The sequence below is a fragment of the Homalodisca vitripennis genome, chromosome 5 (genome assembly GCF_021130785.1).
Source record: "Homalodisca vitripennis isolate AUS2020 chromosome 5, UT_GWSS_2.1, whole genome shotgun sequence".
NCBI lineage: Eukaryota > Metazoa > Arthropoda > Insecta > Hemiptera > Cicadellidae > Homalodisca > Homalodisca vitripennis.
The window spans coordinates 107,247,183-107,263,791 of record NC_060211.1 but is presented as its reverse complement, the minus strand read 5'-3'; the positions used below and the strand labels follow the sequence as shown (position 1 = coordinate 107,263,791).

General features: G+C 34.6%; 1 protein-coding gene across 1 annotated transcript in view; it reads right to left on the bottom strand.

The window, feature by feature from the left end:
* Window positions 1-2,871: 2,871 nt before the first annotated feature.
* The window catches only part of LOC124362677 (delta-1-pyrroline-5-carboxylate dehydrogenase, mitochondrial), a 67,713-nt gene continuing 53,975 nt past the window's right edge, over window positions 2,872-16,609 (bottom strand). Inside the window, 2 exon segments of the mRNA XM_046817377.1 lie at window positions 2,872-3,399; window positions 14,809-14,927. Coding sequence (XP_046673333.1) covers window positions 3,287-3,399; window positions 14,809-14,927 — 232 coding nt within the window. The 3' untranslated portion in view covers window positions 2,872-3,286.

The following is a 16,609-nucleotide window of genomic DNA, read 5'->3' as shown; positions in this document are numbered from 1 at the left end:
TACATTAATTCTAGAACTGGTGTGGCCATACATATCTGTGGTTAAATAAAGATTTAAATTAATAGAGTAAATTTAAAGAAATTTTGAATATTGTTTTCTTAAGTTTCACAAGTCTGTGATGCTAAAACAATGCAATACACGGTTGGTTGGTTTTCAAAACAATGACACAGTACTGACACCTATACTGAAACAAAAACAAAAGAATTTTGTTCTCTTAATATTGCATAAAATTAATTGCTTCTACCATGAATATGTTAAGAATCATCATGAAAAATCACCATTGAATATCAATGATGATGATGTACAGCAGAGTTAGTTTGGGTTGCAACTTAGCCGCAATAAAGATTTCTGTCAAAATGAAAAGAATGAAAGGATGGTCACTAAGCCAAGCTATGCCACTTTTTGTTCAATTGGTCATGCTTGTAATTGGTTCTTTCCTAATTTGTAAAAATATTGTTATTAGTTTTTTCCTTCAAACAATGTGATAAACATCACGTAAAAAGGAACTTGTAATATCAATTTTTATAAGACTAAGTGATTACATTTCAATAATTGCTCCCGAGACTATATTTATTTTTACAACTACATTATATTTGGCATAATTGTAACATTTCTTTCAGAAACATTTTTCTTATAAACTGTACTAATAAAATAAGTGTGGAAAAATATGAAAAAAAATTATTTCTATTTTATTTTAGGTTAGTTTTAAATTTTCACACAGGCAAAATTCGCTGAAATTTCAATCACTTACACAGAGAGAGCTACAATATATCTCACACTATATACTTTCTTACATTACAGTTTCTGACAGAAAATATAATTGATAATTCATTATGAAAATAACGCATACATTTTTAGTGACTAAAATGATCTTTGAGTAACTTAATGCTTATAACTTTTGAGTACTTAATGCTTGTTAAGTACTGAAAAAGGGTTACTATTTCAAACTAACTATGACACCACAGTCTAGGGTTAAATCTACTACATCACAATCAGTTTGATATCAAGATATCTTCTCCCAAGTGACACTGACTAGTATGTCTCCTAAGTGAAGTTGCATGTACTAGTATGGCAACTCAAAATCAGAGTAATTCACCGTGTTTTCATATAAAATGCTCCTAAAGTATAGGTTATGGCTACCTATACTATGTAATAGTTATTTTATGTGAGTGGATTACATTTACACACTTGAGTGTGGGCTCATTTTACCAAGTAGTAAGAATATGAACTAAACAATCTGTGGGCCACAGGGATTCTGGCTATAACTTTACAGATGACGTCATGCCTAGTGGTGTGTCTTGCACGTCTGATGTAATTAGTAACTTCTTTCAGGCACCTAATGATTGGTCAGGCATCCCTCACAGGACTGAAAGGCGACTTTGGAGTAAGAAACACATTTATAAGTATGGCCTCAAGTAGGAATGTGTATAAAAAACATTCCCAACAAAATATGGGCTGGCCGCTCCTACTGGCCATATTTGATGTAATGTTAAAAAAACAAAACCATTTAGCGTATTATATTCTTAGTTACAAATAATACAGGAATCAAATTGTTTTGGTATCAGCCCATCCCTAAAAAAGAACAATAAAGTGTAGCACATATTATCTCCCTAATTATCAATAGACAGCTGTTATGTTCAAATGAAACATTGTTAAATGAATGTAAATATGTATTGTTTAGGTTGTTTGTAATAAAAATATGTAAACTATTTTTTTCTTGACAGGCCTGCTAAATATTTTTTAAATAATTTAATTTTAAACAGAATTACAGAAAAATCAAAGTAAATACAGATATGTAACCATTTTGTAAACATGTAGAATAGTTTTTTTGAAAAACTCCCAATATTCTGTAAAGAGCTCCGTAATTTGGGGCCAGCACTCAAAGTGTTAAAGCACCTGATGATGTCTCTCTCTTTTGGAATCATGAACTTCTCTACTGTCTTGTTTTTTTTTTTCAGAGATAGAAATCGTAATTCTTCTGAAGTCTTCTGATTTCAGGGAAGCTTTGAGACATATTGCTTCCAGTAGCAGTCCAGAGCAATAACACCAGTGCAATAACATGGGATAAAACATGAGATGAGACGGTTTAACAATACCTGTTAAAGATTGTGGGCTACCTAGGGATATCTTGCTATGCAAATTATTTAGCAGGATAAGGTTTACAAATAAGAAATACATATCTTAATAACATCCTCCACTAAAAGAATACTGTACACAAAATTTGTTGCAATGGGATATCAGCGGACCCATTATCTATTATTACAATTTATTTGAAACTCAATTTGATAGTAGTAAATCAAGATAATAAAGTTCATTCTTTGTATAATGATATTCATGACTTATTGCTCATTCTCTATTTCTACCATGTCACCAGAATGGTACTGTAAAAGTAAACTGTAGAATATAGATTATTTATTTCAATAATTTAATCTCAATTAAATAAAAATTACTATTCGTTCCATAAAAAGAATTAACATGTTCACTACCTTAGGTTACCATTGTAAACCATTACAATGCATGTGTATCTGATACAATGTTGTTGGATAGCCAAAGTGCTAAGTGTTTGAGTTATTAATGTAGATAACAAAATTGTGTTGAACTTAGCAATTTAATTAATAACACAATTTTTATCAATAAGTACATTATCAGTTTAGAGTGGAACTTATTGAAAAGTAGCAATCGTGCTTTGTCCAGACAAATAACAGAATTATAATTTATAAGTTAGACCTGAACTGAGAAGCCAGCATTTTAGTCAAAAATTGATTTCCCAAAAGTCAAGAAGTCTAACTTACACATAATAGCAATAGTAAAAAATAAATTAAAACATTGAAAATGTAATTTTTGGAAGTTGGGGAGTGTCAAACAAATTAGTAGTACACAACATAATAAATTTAATTATTGACTGTAATGGTAATAAATAATAATACAAGTAGCTAAATCTCATTAGATTTGAAATCATTATACTTTGTTGCACTTAAATTTAAATTGAATTGAATTTTAATAAAATACTGATGTTAAGAGCAATATATATATATCTAAATAAATATAACCAGAGATAGTAATAAAATAATACATCAAATTTAAAACTAAAGACAAAACACTTCACACAATATACCTAAAATTACTTGGATTGCAATTATAATAATGGTTGACAAGACTATTTTTAAATGCTTTAAGCATCATTCACAAAATACTGGTGAATTAGATCAGATCAGTTCACCAAAGTAACAAAACTTTGGCCTTTTGTTTAATATATCACAGTCCATTATGTTGCATTGTTTCTCTTTTATCCCATGTATGGATATTTCCAGTCTGTGAGAGGTACAAAGGTCTCTTTAATTGCTTGAGGGGAAGCCCATCTCAGTACGTAATGTGGTCCTCCAGCCTTGTCGTTGGTGCCTGTAACAAACATTCAACATATACATTTTGTTTGGGTATATGTGCTTCAAAATATGTGCAGTTGCCTTTTTGAAAGATGATGGTTCTATAAAAGCTCAACCTCTTTCCCCACACATTGAGGGTCTTAACCCTGCAACTGACGGAAACTTGATATCGGGCATTTTGGTTATATTCTAGATTGCAGTGCCCGATATCGGATCTTCTAACAAGGCTATGTTTTAGTTATTACTTTAAAATATGCTCAAAACATATCGGTACTCAAACTAATAGAAAGAGAAATGTCCAGTTAACTTACAGTACACATATCAAGATAGCCGATGAGTAACGTTCAAGTGAAAGTACCTCTTAAAAATGTGCAATATTAGTAGTGTTTTTAACCAATAAATGTTCAAAAAAATGCTCACAACATTGCAATTAAGAATTTGTAAGTCTGTTCCATTATAATATAAAACAAATACTTAATCAAACAAACATAAAAAACCAAACTTTCAGATGCAAGTTAAGAAAACAAACGTAAAAAAACAAACTTTAAGATGCAAGTTAAAACTTTTTTAGATTAAAAAATGTTTATCACATTTAACAACTATCTACAGCAAGAAAAAAGTAAACAACAAGGTTGAGCAACAAAATATTTTTGAAGATCATGATCACACTCAAAATTAACTGCTAACACAATATTCAACAAAAAAAGGTAATCTGGAAAAAATACTATCATAAAGCTTAAAAATGAAGGCAATCATTTGACAGGACCAAGACAAAAATCAAAAATATTACAAGACATTATAAACCGAAATACATGACGGAATCTTGACTAGTTTATTAGGTGTACCCTGTAATATCAACTTGCACAGTATCATCCATTCACCCCACCCTTTGTAATTACTCAGTTAAGAAAGAGGCAAGATAAAATGGAACAACATATTAAGGAACTTGCTGCTCAGCTTAGTAAAAACCTCAAAGCTGGACATCTTCAAAACAAAAATATTCCTAGTCTAGATCTAATAAGTAGTAAGGAGATGAAAACAGGGCAGACCAAAACCAAAAATTCTGGCAATCTATAGCTTAACCCTCCGACTGATGACCGACGGCACAGCCGTCTATTTATACCGCTTGTGAACTGATAAAGACGGCACAGCCGTCGGTCAACTTTCCGTTGTTATTGCGCGAAAACCACAAAGGTTATACAAAAGTAATTTACACCAGTTTATTTCTATGCTCATATTTAACAATTCATTTTATATAGTTTACGTTCGTATTATTACTTGTTGTCAGCTGTTTTCAACCAAAGGCCGCTCGGCACGCGGCTGACCGGCAACGCAGCTGGTGACTCATCGCGGGCGTGGCGCATTGTTCGGCATTTCAGTATTTGATTCATATATATTATACCACAGAAATACTGATTCTCGTATGTCTAGAGAAGACTTTGTAGACAGCATAATATCAAATTTAGCTAGCCAGGAAGATGCAACACTCAATCCAAATGAAATGGGGGATGGAAGCCATTTACTTGCGCATTTACCTGGTAAAAATGAAAGAATTTGTGTTGTTTGCGCTGTTGATCCCGGTGTAAAAAGGAAGAAAAGTGTTTTCTGGTGTCCCAGTTGTAACTGTGGCATTCACACTACGTGTTACCATAAGTTGGAGCACTTCACTAGGCCTACACATTCAGGGAGGAGGAAGAGGACCTACTCTAGTGAAGATGACTAAAAAAAGCAGTTGTGCATTTTTTCAGTTTTTGAAAGAAAACATCGTTTTTTGTAGTAAATATTTGTATATATGTCATAAAGACTTTTGTTCATTATAATATGGTGTATAATTCTTACATTTGGAGTGTCTTGATATCGTTAGAAATAACAAAGCTACAAAGCTTGAAACTTTGAAAAAATATTTCTTTTAATTAACATTTTTCAGTTTTATGTGTAAATAAAAAAAATATGCTAAAATAAGTGAACACTTTTATTACTGTAAATTATTCTATGGTTCATAACAAAAACAATGATATATAACACTTCTAACTTTTAATTTATTAAATATTTTTAGTAAATTTCTTAAAAATATGCTACACACGGGCAAATTCTAGCTTATCATTCTGGGAGTTTCTTATTATCAGCCGGAGGGTTAAGAAAACCTAAAACATCTGACTAAAAATTCACTATCTCAAGTAGCAAAAGATAAATCAACACAACAGGGATGAACAAAATTTCCAACGACAACAACAAATTTAAGAGTGGAAATTAGCCAAACTCCAACAGAATACAACCGTAACAAGTACTTCTAGCCACATGACAATTTCTCAGGCAACCCAATCAACTGGGGGGAATCAAGTCAAACCTCAAAACTGTTTCTAACAAAATAATGTAACAAAGTATTTCAGCCTCAGAACAATTTTACAGGCAACAAGTCTCAACTAACTCACTCAAAAAATAACTCTTCTCCTTTGAGCGACAATAAAGACTATGACATCATAGTTGTTGAGAATGATGTTCATCATCCTGCCCTTGCATTTAAGTGCAATAATGATGAACAGCTCAGTGTTTTTACATCTTTACACACCTTTTCTTCACTAAGGAAAGATTGAAAACCCCAAGGCAACCGCCATTAAATTAAGAGAAGGGCAGTCACACAAGGACTTCTTCAAAGAGCACATTGACAATGTGAAGACAGCTGCCTTTAGGTCAATAGCTATAATCAAAAAACTAACTACTAAGGAAGCTTTTCAGATCCAGTTTAAAACAATTTGATAAAGCCACACATCTCTTCTAACTGATCTTCTCATTCTTTATTCCATCCTCAGACAAAGAAGTCAAGACACAAAATGATATTGAAGACCAGAAATATTGTAAACTCATCACTAGGAATACACATTTAAGAGAAGAACAATTAAGAGAGACTGTGAAACCTCTAAATCTACATAGTACTAGAAAAGTAGTTCACAAATTAAAACAGACTGACAGCAATGGGCTCACGATCTTCCATCAAAACACGAACAGAATCAACCATCTGCTCCACATGATGTCCCCTGATTTACTGATTATTAGAGAGCATGGTCAGAACCATATTGATATAGCTAACACTAGGCTCTGTCACTACAGTTTGGTTCAGCTTTTTGCAACCAGAATATCTAAAAGGGGGGATTGGCCATTTATAAACACTCCTGTTTGAAGAATGAAACAAAGTTGTTGGACATGAAAATCTAAGTGTTTTACCAATTTGTGAAGTATCACCAGTCTCAATCAAACTTAAGAGAACAAATATTTTTTTACTATGAATTTATCGCCCTTAAAAAATGACAATCTTATACTGTAGCCTTCCATACTCTTTCCCCAGTGCTTGTGTATTATTCTCATGGGAGACTTCAACACTGATTCCCTTATCCCATCTCCTGAAGGAAGGTTTCTTATGGAACTTCTGTCAAACTATAACATTCATTGGTTATAATAAATACCTACACAAACCACTAATACTAGCAGCACCCCTATAGATATCTTCTGCATTTCAACTGAGGATACAGGTGATGTAAATATCCAAATCACAATCAGAATCTCAGAACATACTGGACAAATGAATTGAATTCCAAGATGAGTATGACGCTTGCAATTTCATCAACACGCATATGTATAAAAAGCAACTCTTAGGAAAATCTAAGGATCTTTCTCTCATTGCAGTCCTGGGAAGAAGAGGTCTTAGAATGCAATAACTTGGATAGGGCATATGATAAATTTCTAGTGATCATCACCTTAGCTCTTAATACTACTTGCCCGTTCAAGAAATTCCGGCATAGGCAAAATAGTTCACTGAAACGTAATATATTTGTTACTGAACTAAGCTACCTTAAAAAAAAAATTCTTACTGCACTAGATACTATTATACTCAGTGAAAGAATTTAAGTAAAAAAAAAGAAAAATCTGAATTAAAGAAATTGTATAACTTAAAACTTATGTCCCTCATGAGAGAATCATGTGCTCTTGATACTACCGATACCAAAAAGTCCAAGGCAGTTTGGAGAGTGATCAATGATGAGAGGAAGGGTAAAGCTGAGTCGGCAAACATTGGACATATGGAGTTTGGAGATGTATCATTAACTGAGCCTGCTGATATTGCCAACAAATTTAACTCCTACTTTACCACTATTGTGGAAGAGATGTTGAGGACGAATCTGGGAGAGGGTGGACATCGCTTTGAGTTCAGGGACTGGAAGGTGGAGAGTCCTACATCTTAATGGGCACCTACATCTGAGAGAGAGCTACTCGGGATTATTTCTTCAACATGAGTTAAAGTGTTGTGGGATTCTACTTGGACCTGAGTAAGGCCTTTGATTGCTTGGATTATACAATGGTCCTGACAAAGCTTCAATTCCTGGGCTTTAATGAAAATGCTCTGTTGTAGTTTGTAAGCTACTTAAATGATCGAGACCAACTGGTTGAACTCAAGCAGAGCATGAAAGGTGTCTCTGTTTTGCATAGATCTAACAGACTCCTTGTAAACAAAGATGTACTACAGGTATATATCCTGGGACCTGGTCTGTTTGTCCAGTTTACAACTGACTTCTCAGTGTACATAGAACCTTACAGTAACACCATAATGTATACCAATAACAGTTCTTTTAATTTCTGGGAAGAATAGAGAGGCACTCGAAGTACAGTCATCGCATTAAACGTTGCTGCTGAGTACTGCATAGCAAATTACCTTGTTTTTCACAAACTGAAGACAAATTTAAAATTAATATAATATACTTATTATTGATAAGGAAAATGTCCAAATATTCCTGAATACAATGGCTATACAGAAAGTAACAGACGTTTTTGAATAGTGTGGCAGTGGGCGAAGCTACAGTCGCCATCTTGGTGTCAAAACACTGAGGCATTCAGTAGGCATCGAGCTGTAGTCACGTGCAGTCTGTATCTCTTTTACTTTTCTCACTGTGATTAATTAAAATGTGTGCTGCAATTGAAAATCCCGCCACTTGTGAAGTACATTTAGTGATAAGGTTTTTGTAGGCAGAAAACTATAAACCAATTTAAATCTATCGCTAACTGTGTGAAGTTTATGGAAATGGAATAGTTAGTGAAAGTAGAGTAAGGCAGTTGTGTATTGATTTTAAAAATGGCCGCACCAATGTTCATGACAATAGTCATAGGGGTCGGCCTAGCCTAGTGATGGAGTTTAAGTTGAAAAATAGTCTTGAGGGTAGCTTTTAAATGTACATAATAAAATATTCCTATTTTAGTTGGTTAATTATTTATTTCAAAACATCTGTTACTTTATGGATAGCCCTCGTAAAAAGGTATATAATATAATTATTTTATACTATACATACAATCAAAAATAAATATAAGGCAAAGTCTGAGATAGAAAAAAATCAATCTACCACTGAGAGAAAATTGACCACCAGTTCCAGGATTACTAATTATGAAAGCTATTCCCCTAAGAGTTTTTATTTCTACTATTTGCAGTATCTTTGGAGAAGCAATTATTTATACAATTTCCAGATATTATTTGTTATTAAAACATTTATTAGTCTTCAGTGGAAATAAAACATATTGTTTATACCTTTGTGACTTCTTTATGACTCTATAAGACAAGTATATACATAATTTTTTTTAAGTATAATAAATTTTGCATGCCAAGTCCTTAGAATAGAATAGAATAGAATAGAATAATGCTTTATTTCTGAACATCAAGTACAGAGAATTGGTGTCAAGTATGTTGAGGTTAGACAATTCAATATTGGATGAATATACAATGTTATCATGTTCTTAAGTTAAGTCCACTGTCTTTGGTCTTGTCAAGAAACTCTTCGATTGAGTAGACTGGATTATCTGTCAACCAGGAGCTCAATCTGTGTTTCAGCGCTTCGCCTGTCAGTAGCTTGAAGTCAGCAGGGGAGATGGTTGTAGAGTTTAGCCCCGATGAATGATGGTTTTCTTTCATAAAGAGCTGTCCTATGTCTCGCAACGGGGATTCTTGATGAATGTCTAGTGTCATGAAAATGTAATCTTGTTTCTTTTGGGAGTCCTAATTTATCAACATGGAGTATGACTGCCTGTATGTAAATTGAGATTACTGTTTTAATTTTGAGGTTTTTAAATTCTTCTCGGCAAACTGTCTCGTGCTTTTAGGTTTGCTATGGATCTTATAGCTGACTTCTGGATGGTGAGTATACGATTTAAGTTGGTAGTTGATGTGCCACCCCATACTACTATACCATACCTCAAGTATGTCTCAAATAAAGCAAAGTATGCCATCTTTGCTGCTTCTATGTTGCTGATGCATTTAATTCTTCTTATTACATAGAGAGCAGAGTTGAGTTTCTTGCACAGGATGTCAACATGTGGGCCCCATGTCAAATTTGAGTCTAGAGTGAGACCCAAAAGGTCAGTTTGGTCTGCAAGGTCAATATCAGGAAGGGCCGGGATTTGTTCACCTCTTCTGCTGAAATTGATCTGTTTTGTTTTAGAAGGGTTTGCTACAAGTTATTTGTAAGGCAGTAGTCGTTATGTCATGTTTAGGGCAATGTATGCACTGATGCTGATGTCCTCTGGTGTGTCTCCTTTCAGTAAAAGGGGTTGTGTCATCTGCGTACATCACCACCGAACTGTAGTCCTTGATGTAATCAGGGAAGTCATTTGTCAAAAGTATAAAAAGTACAGGCCCAAGCACCGATCCTTGTGGTACTCCTCTTTCAATCGAACGTAACTTTGATTTTACTGTTCGAGTAACACCATTTTCCATGTAACTGAGCTCTACCAGTTGACTCCGTCCTCTGAGATAGCTTTCAAACCAGTGTTTAGCAGTTTCCTGGGACCCTAGTGCCTCTAACTTATCAAGAATGATATCATGGCTAAGGCAGTCGAACGCTTTTTGAGTAGTCAAGGAGAACAGCAGTGGTGTATTTGCCTTTGTCAATGTGATCAATAATAAATTCTACTAGGTCTGTTAAGGCTGTGGCTGTAGATCTACCCTTTAAAAAACCCATGTTGGCAGTTAGTGAGGAGGTCAAGTTGTGTCAAATGGTCTATGAGTCTCTTCAGGACGATTTTCTCAAAGATTTTGGAAAAGGTGGGAATTATTGAAATGGGGCGATAGTTACTGAGGTTGGTTGAGATTCCTTTCTTCAGTTTTGGGTACACTTTTGATACTTTGAGAGCCGAGGGGAAAATGCCGCTTTTGAAGGATTTGTTGATAACATCAACAAGAGGAGCAATGAGTGTTTCAGCACAGTGTTTTACTAGCTTAGCAAGAGATTTCATCTAGACCACTGGAGGTTTTATTCTTCAGGGAGGGATTGATTTTCTTCAACTTCCCTCACAGTTGTGTCTGTTAGAATAAGCTTTGTCTGTGTTAGCCTAGGCCTAGGTGTTGTGACTCTAGTAGATGGTTTGATTTAGGTTGCTAGCTGCTCTTAATGTGTCCTCTGCGATGTTTGAGAAATAGGTGTTGAGTTTCTTCTACAATGTCTTCAGGTTTTTCTATGGTTTTCCGTTCAGTAATTAATTTGATGAGTGGATTGTTCTTCTCCCCTCTTTTTGTAGCCCTCTCAGAGTTCACTATCTCCCAAGCTGCTTTGGGATTTATTGCTGGGACTGCTGTATATGGTTTGCTGCACTCTCTTGCCTTAATTTCCTCAGTCTTAGGTCATATTGCTTCTTTTTACTAGCCATGGCAGATCTGTTTCTCTCTAGCCCTGTCAATTCATACATACGAAGCAACTGAAGATAGTCCTGCTTTAGTTGGGTAATTTCTATGTCATTGTAGTTAAACATAGGTTTTGCTTTTTCTCTGCCTAAGTTTCTTTAGTGGACATGCAGCATTTATTTCCATAGTCATAGTATTTAGAAGATTGTTATAGGCTTCATCGGCTGATATCGTTGAGTAGACTTCGGTCCACATTTGTTGTGCAAGGCCAAGTTTAAGGTGGTTAAGTGTATTAAACATTTATTTGTCTTCTGATTTGGGATGTCTGTCTTGGTTGCTCGGTGGGTAATATCTAGCACACAAAGTTGTCCTTTGTGATCTGATAGACCTGTATCAAGTATGTGCACTTTTGAGGCTCTCTATGGGGAAGTTTGTACAAACACAATCAATCGAGGAAGCTGAGTGATAAGTAATTCTAGTTGGCGGAAGGTTTAGTCTGTTAAAGTTATAAGCTGCTAGAGTCTCTTCAAATCTGTTTTTGGATTTGTGTACCTTTAAAACAATCAATGTTTATGTCACCTACCAGAACAACGCTACTTTTATGTGGTTCAGTTTGCTCTAAAACTTGTGACAAAATACTGAGTGCATCTTCTAAATTTGCTTGTGGGGGTCTGTACACTCCAATTATAGTAATGTTGGTTTTACTGATGTTTAGGGCTGCTACTGCTATTTCACATGTAAGTTCCTCACTAAGATCTCCCACACTCATAGATTCTGCCTCAATCACTGTGTCATCTTTTGTGAAAATAACTACTCCTCCATATTTATGTTGTGTTCTGCAGAAATTTGTGACTAGCTTGTATCCAGGAATTATTGTATTCAACAATTCATTCTGCTTTAGACCATGTTCTGTTAGTACTAATATGTTTGGAGAGGTGTCATGTAATAAGTGGTTGAGTTGCTCTCTTTTGTTCTCTAGGTTCCTTATGTTTTGGTGGAGGATACTAATTTTTGAAGAGTGTCTTTTTCCTTTTGCTTATTATTGTATTTTTATTTTGCTGTTTGTCTTGTTGCTGTGTAATAAAAAATGATTAGGTTGTTGCACATCAGCTTGCAGTAGTTTCTGACTTTGGGTCTTGGGAAAAAGAGTGAATCTGTTGTGTAGAGGGCTCTTGAGTCAAGGGTGCAGTTGCAGAAGTATTGTCGCCTAGTGGCGGGTTGGTCCCTGACATAGGTATTATCTATTCTCAAAAGGTTTTTATAGAACTCTATGTGTTTTAAAAAGAAATCTTCATATTTTTCATCTGCTAGTCTTATTTTTGCATTTATTGGTGGTGACTTGTTCACATTAAATTTTATTTTAGAGTTGACAGACATTGTGTTTTGTAGAGTTTTATGTTTTCTAGCGGTTACAACTTGAAAAGAAACACTGTAGAAGTTTTCCTTTTGTGTTCTTGGTTGGGAGAGGTGTGTGCTGGGTACTGTGAGTAGTCAGGCTGTTTCTCGGCCAGATGTGTTGATGTGTTTAGAGCCTATCACGGAGTCAGTCAGTTTCTGGTCAATGGCATGTGTGATTTCTGATATCAGGGGAGTGGTTCTGTTTTGTTGGGGACACAGTCAAAATGTTTTCCAGTTTTTGGTTGCAGGTTTGCCTGATTCCTGATGTCAAAAAGTGGCTTGGGCTTGTCGGAGTTGTAGTCAAAAGATTTTCCAGTTTTTGGTTGCAGGTTTGCCTGATTTCCTGATGTCAGAGAGTGGCTTGGGCTTGTCAGAGTTGTAGTCAAATGATTTTCCAGTTTTTGGTTGCGGGTTTGCCTGATTCCTGATGTCAATGAGTGGCTTGGGCTTGTCGGAGTTGTCAAATGATTTTCCAGTTTTTGGTTGCAGGTTTGCATGATTCCTGATGTCAGAGAGTGGCTTGGGCTTGTCAGAGTTGTAGTCAAATGATTTTCCAGTTTTTGGTTGCGGGTTTGCCTGATTCCTGATGTCAATGAGTGGCTTGGGCTTGTCGGAGTTGTCAAATGATTTTCCAGTTTTTGGTTGCAGGTTTGCCTGATTCCTGATGTCAGAGAGTGGCTTGGGCTTGTCAGAGTTGTAGTCAAATGATTTTCCAGTTTTTGGTTTGCAGGTTTGTCTGATTCCTGATGTCAAAAAGTTGCTTGCATTGTTACCTACTGCAGTTAGGTTTTTTTGTCTTATTTGCTGTGGTACTCATCCTTGTGTTTTCAAAAACATGAAATTGACAGTTCGTCTTGAAGGGAGACGTCAAGAGGCAGTGAGTTGGTATAAAAGAGTTTGAGGTTGTTAATTTGGTCTAGATGACTATTGTTTAGAACTATGTTAGAATGTTTAGTGTTGACTTTTGATTCTGCTGAAAAAAGGCGGATAAGTAGGATTTTGTAATTTGTTCTTGTTCTGTAAGTTTAAGCAGAAGCTTTTCTGTGTCGTTCCTCATAGCTGCAATAGTTGAGTTTTTGTCAATAATTTCTTGTTTTAGCCTTTCTTCACGATTTGACAGGGAATTAAGTTCTTGTTTCAAAGCTTTTTCAGATTGTTCCGATAGATTAGTTTGTTCAATTAGATTACACTGGAGTTGTTTAATTTTGTTAGTTAGGCTTTGGATTTCAGTAGTTCTGACTGTTGTATCAGTTCCTCTTTCAAATTCCGTTCTTCATCTGCTCTTTTCCTTATAAAGCTGGTCTCTTGCAGAAGCTCATTTTTCTTATCAGTCAGCCCTTTGATTATTTCATCCTTTTCCTTACAACTAGCTTCTACTTCCATAAAAAAACTGTATGTCGTTACTTCTCTTTTCCAGTTCTTTTATCAATTCTACATTTTCATCTTGTAGAAATTGTAAGTCTTGCCTAAGCTTGGTATTCTCTGTCAGCAGTGCATTGCCTGCTTCGGCTGCTAGGGTCAGGGATGTTTCTAGGTCAAGGTTCATCAGTCTTCTCAAGGTTGTCAATCTTTTTGCTAATTTCATTTACTTCGGTACAGGGCTGTGTGAGATTGATTTCCTTTTCTTCAGCTTCCTTTAAGGCAGTATTAAACTTTTTGTTCCGGTAGTTATCTGCTTTTGGTTGCCCATATACTAATATATTTTCCTCGTACGAGTATAAATCACTGTGCTTTACTGTGGCATGATCATGGCTGCCAAAAAAATTGGACATAGTATTTTAAGCTTTTCCCTGTACCATTATTGCTTATTACTCTCTCTACTATTCCTGGCCAGTGTGGATAGCCTTTCAGCTTAATAAAAACCTTTGTCACCTACTTTAAAGTCCATCGAGGTCATTTGGATGCAGAAAGTATTTACTATGGAACCAGGAAACTGAATGAATCCTATTCGGAACCAAGATTAAAATAAATTTGATTTAAATATTATTCCATTTATAATTTAAATGGAGGGCTGCTTTTGATTATTCTGTAATACTAAGTAATGTAATGAGATGAAGCAGTTTTATTACAAAAATAATTCTATTGCTAATACAAAATTTGGCAGTTATTTTAGAGGTTTGGTTGCCTCCTCCTGTTAACTTTCTTTTTGTCAATTTAAATAAGTGTTCTTGATTAAGTGGCAATCAAGTGCCGTGTCAGTAGCTTGAGCAGTACAACTAAGGTTACTTAGTTCTTTGGCTTCAGATTATTTTTTAAGCATGCGTCATAAGCATAAATACAGTTCAAATTTAATAAAATGAATAATGCTAGATTTATTAGTGTTCAATAAATCAATCTTTCCCCAGATAAAAGTAAAATTAACAAAACTAAATATACCTGACATCCTACTGCCACCAAAAGGTTGCTGCCCCACAACTGATCCTGTTGACTTATCATTGATGTAAAAGTTGCCTGCAGAATGTTTCAACTTCTCTGTTGCCTCATGCAGGAACTTCCTGTCACAGATTAACATATTCAATTAATGACTTGACAATAATATTTTTTTAATAATCCAATATAATGTTAACTAGGAACCTCCAAACTGCCCTAACAGAGATACTGTTTATTACATTGATAATAAATATATTATTGATAGAATTAAATTAAAATTTAATTAATTACAATATATGGTATATGCTAAGTATGTTCAGTAAATATACGAGCCAATATTATAAAATTAATCTAATCCTTACAAACCCACGAACGAGAGGATTTTACAGCCATCAGCTACTTTCTGGAGTTTCCAGCTGCCCATACTGGAACTGTCGGTACGTATGAGTTAATGAATAAAGACATTCATTGATTGAGGAAGCTGACAAAACATCAATGCACAGTTTCAAAACGTTATTTTTATTCTGAAACAGGAGCATTAACATTTTGCACCATTCTGAGCATAGTTTTGCGTTTGCCTACGTCAAGATGGTGGACATGGCTTCAGCTGTAATACCAGTTATATAAGCATAGTCCATCTATTGGTCTTATGTAGTTTTTGGTTGTAACAGGCTTCACTGAGGTTGCATGCAAACTTTAAATATATAGCTCATTTCATTCTCGAGATGTTCTGCGGACAAACTGACAGGCAGACAATCATTCAAAAAAGAAGTTGACACCAAAATTTAAAGTCTACACATTAATATTTCCTTAAATATCTTGCATATAATAACATTCCAATTTTTTTTACATTAAACTGGATTTCAAATCAGTGTTTAAATAGTAAAAAGTCTACACCAAGTCTATAAAATTATGCTGTATGTATTGGGATGGTTAGGATGTCACTTGTTTGAATCTGTTGTATTGAGTTTGTTTACAAATTTATATATTCTGCTATTTTCTTGTTGACATCATGGTTACATATAAGACCAATGTAAAAATATACATTAATGCTCAGCCACATTCCATGGAGTGATACATATCATCATCATCGAAATCAATGTTCCTCATTGAAATAAGGATTCATAAAAAATTTGAAGTCTACTGTTAGTTAGTTTTGAGATATCGTGTGGACAGATAATCAGAAATGAAATTTTTTCAGTACCATAGGTGATAGGCTTCGCTAAAGCTAAACCAAATAAAATCATGCCGTTATTAAAACACTGACTGAGGTGGACGTAGCTCACTATTTATTTCGGCTACTTTAAAGTCTGTAGGTCTTTAACCATGGATCTGTCAAACGACTAGTCGATTTTGCAATCATCTTTCTAATAAACTTTTGCCATAAAAATCAGATTTAAGTAGAACAAATTGTGTAACAGATTAATTGGGATGTTTCACAGTTTAATTTGATGTATTGTTTATTGAATAGCAACATGTGATAAGTACGTACTGAAATAAAAAGTTGCAATATAATATGTTGGTTTGCTTTCTGCTCGCTTACTTCGAAAGAATGCAAAATAACGGATTTTATCTTCTTTTGACGTGGGAAATTTCATTCAGGAAAAATATTGATTACATCACTGCTTACAGGATTTCTTCCTCAACAAGAGCATCTACTTTCAATATCTGTTTATAATTCTCTGATCCGAAGAAAGACCCATTGCAAACAAGGTTAGCAGTATTTCTATATTGTCAAATAACAAGTATTCAACAATAAGAAATATTCAACATTTTTAATATTGTACACAACTAGCAAAATAGTGAC